The sequence below is a fragment of the Lithobates pipiens genome, unplaced genomic scaffold (assembly GCF_037356315.1).
Source record: "Lithobates pipiens isolate NorthernLeopardFrog02 unplaced genomic scaffold, aLitPip1_a1.2 Scaffold_16, whole genome shotgun sequence".
Lineage (NCBI taxonomy): Eukaryota > Metazoa > Chordata > Amphibia > Anura > Ranidae > Lithobates > Lithobates pipiens.
The window spans coordinates 9,085,685-9,098,562 of record NW_027507748.1 but is presented as its reverse complement, the minus strand read 5'-3'; the positions used below and the strand labels follow the sequence as shown (position 1 = coordinate 9,098,562).

The 12,878-nt window shown below is 45.2% G+C and overlaps 1 protein-coding gene across 1 annotated transcript in view; it reads right to left on the bottom strand.

Annotated features, from left to right (window-relative positions):
* Window positions 1–386: 386 nt before the first annotated feature.
* LOC143981501 (uncharacterized) overlaps window positions 387–12,878 on the bottom strand; it is a 32,182-nt gene continuing 19,690 nt past the window's right edge. The window contains exons 3-4 of the mRNA XM_077479369.1: window positions 10,681–10,944; window positions 387–860 (exon numbers count right to left, since the gene is read on the bottom strand). Coding sequence (XP_077335495.1) covers window positions 682–860; window positions 10,681–10,944 — 443 coding nt within the window. The 3' untranslated portion in view covers window positions 387–681. The remainder of the gene's footprint in view (window positions 861–10,680; window positions 10,945–12,878) is intronic.

The following is a 12,878-nucleotide window of genomic DNA, read 5'->3' as shown; positions in this document are numbered from 1 at the left end:
ACTTCCAGGACACATTCCAGAAGTGGAAGGAACGTTGGAACGCTGAACACTTGTATTGCTGTGCAAGGGGACTATTTTGAAGGTGATAGTGTGTAAATATAGAAAAATAAAGTACTTAAACAGAGCTAGTCTCCAAACTTTTTGATACCACCTCATACATGGGGACCCAGTGCTTTGCCAGGGAGGTGGTCCCATCTGGCAAGACACCCCACAATGTTGACGGCATATGGTGAAGCAGGAGGGACTCTCGTATTCCCCTTTCCTGAATAGCCAGGCTACATACTCGAGGAGCTGTGAGAACCGAGCGATCTGCAGTATTAGATCACTCGGTTCTCAGTGTCAGAGCCAGCGGAGGAAGGATGGAGGGAGATTTTCAGTCCAGAAGCTAAGCAGTTAACCATTTCTTTTCAGGAACATTTCAGGAACATTAGCATAGGTAGATATTATTTTGTGGCTAACTAATATCCAAAGAAGGTAAAAGGTTCATTAGCTTCATAAGTTACTGCCAGGTCACACAGTTATAATGAGTTTTATAAAGAGAAATTATCAATGTGTGCTGAGAGAAGGCTAAGCAGCTGGAAAGTGGAAACTATATAAAATATATACAATATAGCAGATAAATGTCTCTCACAATATGAGGGCAAAGCCTTGCAAATCTACAAATCCAGCACAGTAGCTGCTTTAGTAGCAGTCGTCATAGTAAGTTGGTTCCATTTCCATCTGATCCCTCCTCGTTGTCCTCCTCTCACGCCGATTCTTCTCATTCTTCATCTTCCTCAGGTCATTGACCATAAAGATGAGAAGACCGGTGTAGAGGACAAAGACCGCACCGGATGACAGGAAGTGACCCCAACGTGTTCCTAAATGGAGATAATGGGGTACAATGAGAGAGTTGTACAGAAAAGTAAATATTATATACCAAACCCAGTCAGATCTTCAGTACAGCAGTGTCAGTATAACAGGACAGTCACACCGGTAATGGCAGAGATTCTGGTTGACTTGATAAGGACGTAGCCGGCCATTTAATAACTCGTCCAGTAAACATGGAGAATAGAAGATCAGATTATTATCATACAATGACAGCAGGCCGGGTGAGGACATGACCAAGTGAGAGAGTCACCAGCCATCACATCACCTCACCAAAAACCGTTGTCAGGACACCTTGAGGCGAGGTGACAGATGCACACCGTAGGGATCAGGAGTGCACCGCAAGGTTGTGGACCCTACAGCTGACTGCTGCAGACGGGAGACAGATCCCACTGGGGTTAGAGCGTAAGATTCCCTGGGGCGCGGAGTCTAAGAGCCAGCAGGTGTTCACCAGCGCCTCTAGTGGTGAGGATGAACTTGGCTGCAACTGGCTCCAGGTCGCGACCCCCAGGGTCCCCCAACTCACACCCACAGTAGGCAACAGGAGGATAGGGATAGTGAGGGACAAAGCCAAGGTCGGGGCCACAAGCAGACAGGAATAGTCGGGGACACGCCAAAAGGTCAGGATCACAGGCAAACAGGGATAGTCAAAGACACGCCAAAGTCGGTAACAGAACAAGAGAAGAGCACACGGCAGGTAACAGGAAGCTAACACACAAAGTTGATCAGCAGGGTTGGCTTGCAGTGCACAGGTTAATATAGAGCTCTCTGATAGGAGCTAGGGTGGAGTAATGCCAGAGGATGGAATACAAAAGCAGTCAGGTGAGGGTCGACTGGTCTCTAGAGATGAACACATGGAAACAGGTAAGCAAACTATTGCAAAACCATGACAACCATATAGGCAAACCCAGGATGGCCTTCTTGTTGGTGTAAAATTCACAAGATAACAGCAAGAGAGTTAGTGAAGACACAGAGCAGATTTACATCCACATAACCAGCCAATGACTCCCTCCCCACCCAAACCATATAACCTCAGGACCGCATTGCCACAGACATTGAACTCGTCTTACAGGGTTAATAAACTGATGTTATCAGCAATAGGCCAGCGCACTATTAATCAAGGTATTTCTTAACCACTTCAGCTCCGGAAAGGTTTTACCTCCTTCCTGACCAGGCATTTTTTTGCGATATGGCACTGCGTTGTTTTAATTGCGCGGTCATGCAGCGCTGTACCCAAATAAAAAGTTTTTCCTTTTTTTCCGCAGATAGAGATTTATTTTGGTGGTATTTAATCACCTGTGCGGTTTTTATTTTTTGCACTATAAACAAAAAAAGACCGATTATTAAAAAAAAAAAATAGTTTTTACTTTCTGCAATAAAATCAATAAATCAAATCAAATCAATAAAAACCACATGCTGACTGGGCCATAGCCGAAAGACGGCTACAGCATGGTCGGCTTATTCTGGGAGGGCGTCCATGGACGTCCGAACCAGGGCGGACCCGGGGCATCACGGAACAGGGTAAAGGGCCAATGAAAGCATCCTTTTACCACGCGATCGCTCTGTCCATGGAGCGATCACTTGTCAGCAAACCGGAGCTTGTCCGGTGCAGCTCCTCCCCTCTCCTCGCACCAATCGATACAGTGTTCAAGGAGAGGGGGAAGCCGGGTGCAGCAGCACTGTGGGTTGTCTCTGGAGTGCCCACAGTGCTGATCTGTGCCCATCCATGCTACACCCATTCATCCCTGGCTCATCCATTCTCCATATGTGCTCATCCATGCCTCATATGTGCCCATCCATGCCTCATATGTGCCCATCCATGCCTCATATGTGCCCATCTATATTTCATTGATTCCTGGCTCATCATCCATGCTCCATCCATCCCTTGCTCCATTCCCACCCATCCATGCTCCATTCATCCCTGGCTCATCCATGCTCCATTCATCCTCCATCCATCCCTGGCTCATCCGTGCTCCCTCCATCCTCCATCCACCCCTGGCTCATCTGTGCTACATCTTTCTGTGGCTCATCCATTCTCTATCCATACATGCTATGTGTTAGAAATATCTTATAAATGGACAACTTTCTGTAAAAAAAAAAAAATTCATTTTCATTTTCTTTCTATGTTTTCCAAAAACTTGTGGAAAAAAATGACACGTTCAAAAGACTCAATATGCCTTATAGAATATACATTGGGGTGTTTACTCTCTAAATTTGGGCCATTTTGTGGATGTTTCCATTGTCCTGGTGCTCCAAGGCTTTCAAAAGTGTAAGCGATAGTAAAAAATGAAATGTGTAATTTATGTTCCTAGAACACCTGATGGTGCTCCCTGCATGTTGGGCCTCTGTATGTGGCCAGGCTGTGCAAAAGTCTCACATGTGTGGTATTGCCATACTCAGGAGTAGTAGAATGCGTTTTGGGGTGTAATTTGTGGTATGCATATGCTGCATGAAAGAAATAACCTGTTAATATGACAATTCTGTGGGATAAAAAAAAGAAAAAAAAATCTTAATTTTGCAAAGAATTGTGGGAAAAAATTATAACTTCAAAAAACTCGCAATGCCTCTTACTAAATACCTTGGATTGTCTACTTTCCAAAATGGGGTAATTTGAAGGGTATTTGTACTTTCCTGGCTTGTTAGTGTTTCAAGAAATGAGATAGGTTGTCAGTACTAGGGATGAGCTTGATGTTCGACTTGGACATTGGGTGTTCGCTGAAGAACGAACATTATGGGGAGTTTGCGGCAAATTTGAGCACTGTGGAACACCCCATAATGCACTGCGAGATTGCAGTGCATTGCTGCATGATGATTGGCCAAAGCATGCACCTGACCTGCATGCTTTCGCCAATCCCAGCACCCTCTGCTAAGAGAGCCATAATTGGCCAAAGGCAGGGTGCCTTTGGCCAATCATGGCTCAGGGGGGACTAAATCCATGCCCCCACTATATAAGGCTGCCTACACGGCGGCCCTGTGTAGTGTTGCTGGTGTGGACGGAGAGATAGCTTGATTTAGATTAAGCATGCAGGTTATTCAGTTAGTGGCAGTGTATTTGATATATATATATATATATATATATATATATATATATATATATATATACATATATATATATATATATACACAGTCAGTCTAGTATATATATACTTTGCATCCAGTGTAGCTTATATCTACAGTGCAATATGTGGTCTACTATTTATAATATATATTAATACACCGCATCCAGTGTAGCCTATATCTACAGTTCATTCCATGGTGTACTATTTCTAATATACTTCAGAGAGTGTATTAATATATGTATATGTATATATATATATATATATATATATATATATATATATACATCCATCCAGTTTAGCCTATATCTACAGTGAATTCCGCGGTGCACTGTTTCTACTACACTTCTGGTGGTGTAAATAATACAGTGCAGCCATAGTACAGTTGCTACTACCTTTCTGGTGGTGCACATAGTACACAATACAGTGCAGCTGTAGTACAGTTGCTACTACTGTTCTGGTGGTGTACACAATACAGTGCAGCCATAGTACAGTTGCTACTATTTTTCTAGTGGTGTACACAGTACACAACACAGTGCAGCTGTAGTGCAGTTGCTACTACTTTTCTGGTGGTGTACACAATACAGTGCGGCCATAGTGCAGGTGCTACTTCACTTCTGGTGGTGTACACAATACACAATACAGTGCAGCCGTAATGCAGTTGCTACTACTTTGCTGGTGGTGTACACAGTACATCATACAGTGCAGCCGTAGTACAGTTGCTACTACTTTTCTGGTGGTATACACAGTACATAATACAGAGCAGCTGTAGTACAATTGCTACTACTGTTCTGGTGGTGTACACAGTACACAATACAGTGCAATCATAGTGCAGTTGCTACTATCTTTCTGGTGGTATACACAGTACACAATACAGTGCAACCGTAGTGCAGTTGCTGCTTCACTTCTGGTGGTGTACACAATACACAATACAGTGCAGCCGTAATGCAGTTGCTACTACTTTGTTGGTGGTGTACACAATACAGTGCAGCTGTAGTGCAGTTGCTACTAGTTCTCTGGTGGTGTACACAGTACACAATACAGTGTAGTGTGGTGTTGCAAAACAAAATAAACATCATGTCTGGAAGGCCACGAAGAAGAGACAAACGCTCACAGGCCACTGTGTCTACAGTCAACGGTGCCGGTCGTGGACATGGTGCATCCTCTGCAGGTGACCGTGGGGCATGCTTGTCCTTTTTTTCTGCTGCTGGTTGTGTTATTGAGCCAGAACATGCAGAAAAATTGGTGAAGTGGATAACAAAGCCTTCCTCATCCTCTGTCACCCAGGCTCAGAGTAGTTTGCCTTCCAATGCAGCTGCCAAAGTGGCCTATTCCACCGGCTCCTTGTCCAATGTCACTCCTTCCGTAGTCCCACCATCATGCACAGAGGAGTCCCCTGAACTATTCGACCACAGTGTCAGGTACAGGCTGCTGGAGGATGCGCAGTAATTTGAAGGCTCCGAAGGGAAGGGAGTAACGTGAGCCTAGAGAGAAACTGTCAGTCATGTTCCACCAGCTGCAGCATAGTGCCAAGTTTGACGAGGAGGGAGGGGGTGATGAGGTCACTGACGCTACTGCCTGCTAGAAGAGAGGAGGAGGAGGTGGTGGCACAACTCCAACGAGGCAGGATGTCCTCTAGGGGGCAGCTTAAAGGCAGCCATCCTACTGCATCACACCGCAGAACTCCGCAGGTGCAGAGCGCTGCTGATTTCCCGCTGATTTTGAAAAGTTCCTTGATGTGGGCATTTTTTGACACGTGTGCAGCAGATCGCACCGTTGCTGTTTGCAACCTATGTCTGAAGCGGATCAAGCGTGGCCAGAACAACACATGCTTGACCAGACATATGACGTCCTCCCATTCAGTCAGTTGGCAACAGCAATTGAAAGACCCACATCAAAGTAAAAGGCAGACTTCTCCTTGCTCCTCATCTGGGATTTCCACGACATTGGCAATGCTGCAATGGCTGCACACACAGCAGTGAGCCATAAATGAGTAACTGTGTGAATATGGCACCAGGACAGAGTCAGGGGAGCTTGTCTTCTTTTCACCACGCCAGTGGCTACTGATCAAGGATGCATGCACTGTCCTGTCACCATTTGAGGAGGCCACGAGGATGGTGAGTAGCGACAATGCATGCATCAGTCATACTGTCCCTCTTGTCTTCCTGTTGGAGCACAAGCTTTGTGGAATAATGGACAGGGCACTTGAGGCAGAACAGTGGGAGGAAGCGGACGACTTCCTTACCTCTCAGGGCCCCCTTTATCCAGATAGTATTCCTACGGGCCCGCCAATCACACAGGAAGAAGAGAAGAGGAGGAGGAGGCATGTATGGACGTGGAGGATAACACTCAGAAGCAGTCTTCAAGGGATGGTTTTCAGTCTCCAGAAACCTAAAGAGTTGTACGTGGCTGAGAGGAGGTTGTTACGGTTCATGTGATCCTTAGTAACTGAAGACTCAGAATCAAATGCCTCTGCAAACTTACGCTGCATGGCCTCCCTGATTCTGCAAAGCATGCGAAAGGACTCTAGGATTCGTGGTATCAAGGAGAGGGATCATCACTGCCTGGCAACCCTTCTTGATCCACGTTACAAGGGTAAGGTTGCAGAACTCATCCTGCCTTCGCAGAGGGAGCAGATGATGAAACATCTTCAGGAGGCCTTGAAGAAAGGTTTGTGCAATGCGTTTCCAGACCCTGGGAGGTTACAATTTCCTGGTGCTTCACAACGTGTTGCTAAGGATTCGTTCAGTCAGAGGAAGAGCTTTGGAGAAGGTGGCCGGCTGACCGATGCCTTTAGACAATTTTTCAGTCCTCTGCGCCAAGATCTGATCGGTTCAAGCAACCATCGCCAGCATCTGAATTACATGGTGCACGAATATCTAGAGGCAAGAGCAGACTTGGAGACCTTTCCAACAGACCATCCACTGGGTTACTGGGTCTCGAGGATGGACCACTGGTCAGAACTTGCTCAATATGCAATTGAGCTACTGGCCTGTCCTGCATCCAGCATTCTTTCTGAACGCACATTCAGTGCTGCAGGAAGGTTTATGACAGATCATAGAGTACTGTTTGGAGTGACCAGTTATTTGAATTTCACCAATAAAGCTTCATACATTTATATCACCACACAGTGGTTTATCTCCCCTTGACTGCTTTTCAGGGTCGTCTCTTTGAACCTTAAATTTTATTTTCAAGATCATAGAGTGTGCCTGTCCACAGACGTTGTTGATAGGCTCACATTCATAAAAATGAATCAGTCTTGGATCAGCAGCTATCAAGCACCTGATGCTGATGTAACTGATTGATTTTTCCATCAATGTGGGTTCCCATGAAGAGTGCCTATGCTGAGTGACTATCCTATTCCTCCTCAATCTTGATGATGCTAGCTTCCAACAATATTTTTGGTTTAGGACACCACCACCACCAAAGGCCCAGTTTTTCTGCCCCTGTTTAACAGGGGCATGTAATTACAATTTTTGATCAAATATTTTACAACAAGGCCTGTTCCTGCATCCAACAAGAGTAACTGTGAGGGGTTACAGTGTTCTGGCACCACAAACACCTAAGGCCCAATTTTCTGCAGAGTATATAGGGCAGGTTGTATAGTATATATATATATTTCTGTTTAGAGTACATAGTGCCCGCGGGCCCCCACGCCATTTTTTTTATTTGGGTGCAAGGTTGCCCTTAATATTCATACCAGACACAAAGAGCCTGGTAATGGGCTGGGAGGGGGGGACCTATGGTGTTTTTCTCAATGATTTTCATCTGTAAGCAGTGTTAAACAACTTTTTCCCTTTAGAAATGCCATTTTGCTGTAGGTATTTTTCTAAACATGGGAAAACTGCGCCACCTTACAGGCATACTATAGACACCCCACAGGCATGATATTTAAAGGAATATTTTAATATTTATTGTTTCACTTTAAGCATTTTTAAACTCACTGCTTTCAAAAAAATCAGTTTTTAAAACTTTTTTTTTTGCATTGATACATGTCCCTTGGGGGAGGGATGAGCTCGATGTTCTCGGCCAACATAAGTTCGACTCAAACATCAGGGCGTTCGCAGCAAATCTGAGTGCCGCCAAACGGCCCATAATGCACTGAGAGATCGCAGTGCATTACTGTATGATGACCAAAGCATGCACCTGACCTGCATGCTTTGGCCAATCCCAGCGCCCTCTGCTAAGAGAGCCATAATTGGTCAAAGGCAGGGTGCCTTTGGCCAACCAAGACTCAGGGGGACTAAATCCATGCCCCACACTATATAAGGCTGCCTACACGGTGGCTCTGTGTAGTGTTGTTGGTGTGGACAGAGAGATAGCTTGAGTTAGATTAAGCAGACAGGTTATTCAGTTAGTGGCAGTGCATTTGATATATACATCATCTATATATATATATATATATATATATATATATATATATATATATATATCTATATATATCTCCCCTGTAGCCTATATCTACAGTGCATTGGTGTACTGTTTCTACCACACTTCTGATGGTGTACACAGTACACAATACAGTGCAGCCTTTGTGCAGTTGCTCCTCCTCCTCAATCTTGATGATGATAGCTTCCACCAATATTTTTGGTTTAGGGCACCACCAATACCACCACCACCAAAGGCCCAATTTTTTGGCCCCTGTTTAACAGGGGCATGCAATTACAATTTTTGATCTAATATTTTACAGCAGCGCCGTTCCTGCGCCCACCAAGAGCAACTGTGAGGGGTTACAGTGTTCTGGTACCACCAACACCTAAGGCCCAATTTTCTACAGAGTATATAGGGCAGGCCCCCCACGCCATTTTTTTTTTTTTAATTTTGGTGCTGGGTTCCCCTTAATATCCATTCCAGACCCAAAGGGCCTGGTAATGGACTGAGGGGGAGACCCATGCTGTTTTTCTCAATGATTTTAATCTATATTGCTGGGACCCCACAATACATTACAGCCGCAAGCAGTTTTGAATGACTTTTTTCCTTTAGAAATGTAATTTTGCTCTGGTACTGTTCTAAACATAGGAAAACTGCTCCCCAAAAAAAGTCAGTTTTTAAAACTATTTTTTTGCATTGATACATGTCCCCTGGAGAAGGACCCGGGTCCCCAAATACTTTTTATGACAATAGCTTGCATATAAGCCTTTAAAATGAGCACTTTCGGTTTTTCACATTCGTGTCCCATAGACTTTAACGGTGTTCAAACTAACTTTTTGCCTGTTTGCATGTTCTGCTGCAAACTGAACCGGGGGTGTTCGGCTCGTCCCTACATTGCATTTATTTGACACAGTGAAGCTCTACAGGTTGATTTTATATTTGAATCTACTTCCCACTACATGTCCTTTAACCACCTTCCACCCAGCCACTGCACATATATGGCTTCCTCCTTCTGAGTGGATGTCCAGGAATGTCCCTCAGAAGGAGGGGGATTGCGCACGCATGTGCCCTCGCAGCGACACAATCCCGATGCGCTCATGTCACCCAGACACAGAGCCCTCCTGATCACATGACGACTGTGTCCAATTGTCATTTTTACAGCGATCAGTGCTATAAATCTGCACTGATTACTGTAAAAATGACACTGGTAGTGAAGGGGTTAACCACTAGGGGGGCTAGGGAGGGGTTAAGTGTGTCCTGGGGAGTCATTACATCACGGTCCGCATTGTTCTCCTTTACATCATGGTCTTGCAGTGTTCCCCTTTACATCTCCCTCCGCAGCATTCCCCTTTACATCACGGCTTGCAGCATTCTCCTTTACATCATGGCCTGCAGAATTCCGCTTTACATCACAATCTGCAGAGTTCCCCTTTACATCATGGTCTGCAGTGCTCCCTTTTACATCACAGTCCACAGCATTCCCCTTTACATCAGAGTTTTCCCTTACATCATGGTCTGTAGCATTCCCCTTTACTTTAGAGTTCCCCTTGACATCGCAGTCCACAAAGTTCTCCCTTACATCACAGTCCACAGAGTTCCCCTTTACATTCGAGTCTGCAGGGTTTCCCCTTACGGTGTTCCCTGAAAAGAGGAACTCTGATGTAAAGGGGAATTCTACAGACCATGATGTAAAGGGGAATTTTGCAGACTATGGTCTAAAGGGAAACTTTGGTGTAAGGTGGCCTCTGGTCAACAGAGCCCCGCCTTACATCAGAGTCTACAGTGTTCCCCTTTACATTATGGTCCACAGCACTCCCCTTTACATCAGAGTTCCCCTTTACATCAGGGTCCGCAGAGTTCTCTCTTGCACTGTAAGGGAGAATCTTGCAAACTTTAATATAAAGGGGATGATGTGGAGGGGGGGGGGGGGGGCTCTGGTGATTTTCTGGAATCTGATATTTTCTGTGTGCTGATCTTGTGCCTGCCCCTGCCCTTGAGCCCGCCCAAACTCAAGAACCATTTGGCCGTGTTGGGGCCTCCCACAGTGGTGGAATGCCAGGGCCTGGTTGCAAGTGCGACCTTTGGGGCCCTGGTAGTTCCGCCACTGGTCAGGGCATCCCCAGACATGTTATTAAATGGAGTTTTGCATCTTTCAGCATTATCGATTTTTGCATGAGGTTCCCATTTAAAACCTATACCGGAACCATAGGGCCTGGTATGAATTATGGGGGAACCATTTTTTCATCTAGCAATAGTGTCTGGTATAGATCTGACTCATGTCTGCTCCATAATGGGGCACACAGTATAATAAGGAGGATGAACACTGCTCTGGAATATACAGCGTTATTAGAAGGGACCCAGCAGGGAAAGGACACACGTCACTCACCTGGACAAGCGGCATGCGTTTGATTGGTGGATCTCTCACTGATGTTGTTCTTTGCTGAACAGCTGATATTCCAGGAATCGGGCGGTGACACTGGAGGCACAGTGACACGGACTGTCCGCTCTGAGCTGGTGACATTATATACCTCCAATCCTCCACTCACAGTCAGGTAGATGGAGGGGTCAATCCCGTTCTCCACCCAGCAGGAGATCTCAGCGCTGCCATTCTGGAGACACCTCACATCCAGGACTGGATCTGATACCGGAACTGAGAGACACAGAGATGGGGAGATCTGTAACATTGTACTATAATGAAATATGGTTTCCCCTGTAATACCCCGTCCACCCCAATCCATTACAGTCATAAAAAGTCACCAAAATCCTGAAATAGCTTTACTGCAGAAACCTCCACTGCAAGATCCCACAGGGGCCAGTCATGTGATCAGGGTGCCTAGGTTTTGGTTGGGGGATCTCTGCAGAAGAGGACCATCAGCCAATGAAAATCTACTCCTCTTCAGACTAGACATTGGGTCACATGACCACACTCTGGGGGATAACATTCAGTGGTTTGTTGGCTTTTATGTTTGTTGGTAATGTTATTATTGTTGGCTGTTATGGAAATTTTCTGAAGATGTATTTTTATATGTATAGTCATAGTGTCTCCCAGTGTTAGTACTCCTGCAGCCCACTCTAAAGAGCTGACTGGGGCAGACTGACGCTGGTTGAGATCCGTTTGGTATTGGAAAACTTACTGTGTTTGGAGGGAGGTGTTTTAAGAGTGCGAGTATGTCCACCAACGAAAGGTCCCCTGTGCGAGGCACAGACGTTCGTCTGGGGGGGATGTGTTCATTCTGGAAAGACATTATTGGTTAGGGGATATACGCTCACGTGTCTCTGTGTGCCTGATCAACACATGGCGGGACACGTAGCGTGCACCTGCAGATAATCTCCCTTCAGCATAGTCTGTGTATGTGTTCTCTGAATAAAGCAGAATAAGGATTCACGCCAAGTGGTAAACACGGGAGCTTTTGAGTTGTTATGGTCAGCGATAGAGTTCATGTTGGTTAGCCATTTGACTTCCTTTGTTTAGTTGAAGAACATGGCTTCCAGGTAAAGCATACACACTGTCCCTGCTCAGACATGCCCATAAGCCATTGGTTGTTGTATAATCTACTTCCTGTGTTGACATTCATATCCTGTGAGGTCATATCCTGTGAGGTCATATCCTGTGATCATATTCTCCAAAGAGTTTCTGCTTGACAAACCTTCGACCTAATAAATACAGTCCTTGAAAAGGTATTCATACCCCTCGATATTTTCCACATTTCGTCCTCTTACAACCGAAAACGTAAATGTATTTTATTGGCATTTTATGTGATAGACCAACAGAAAGTGGCACATAATTGTAAAGTGGAAGGAAAATGATAAATGGTTTTCAACATTTTTTACAAATAAATATCTGAAAAGTGTGAAGGGGGGGCATTTGTATTCAGCCCCCTTTACTCTGATACCCTAACTAAAATCTAGTGGAACCAAATTGCCTCCAGATGTCACCTAATTAGTAAATAGAGTCCACCTGTGTGTAATTTAATCTCAGCATAAATACAGCTGTTTTGTGAAGCCCTCATGAGATGTGTTAGAGAACCTTTTGTTAGAGAAAGCAAGGTTAAGTTATAAAAAAAATCTCCCAAGCTTTGACCATCTCACGGAGCTCTGTTCAATCCATCGTCCGAAAATGGAAAGAGTATGGCACAACTGCAAACCTACCAAGACATGGCTGTCCACCTAAACTGACCAGGCCGGGCAAGGAGAGCATTCATCAGAGAAGCAGCCAAGAGGCCCATGGTAACTCTGGAGGAGCTGCAGAGATCCACAACTCAGGGGGGAGAATCTGTCCACAGGACAACTATTAGTCGTCTCTCCACAAATCTGCCCTTTATGGAAGAGTGACAAGAAGAAAGCCAATGTTGAAAGAAAGCCATAAGAAGTCCCACTTGCAGTTTGTGAGAAACTAACATTGGCCATTGGCTCCCGCTGCTGTTAATCAAATCCAATGATGTGTGCTCTGCAGAAATTTGGCCCTAAGGTGTTGGTGTTGCCACAAAACTGTAAACCCTCAAAGTGACTCTTGGTGGGTGCTGGAGCACCCTGCTGTGAACGATTATATCAAGAATTGTAATTACATGCCATTGTTGAACAGTG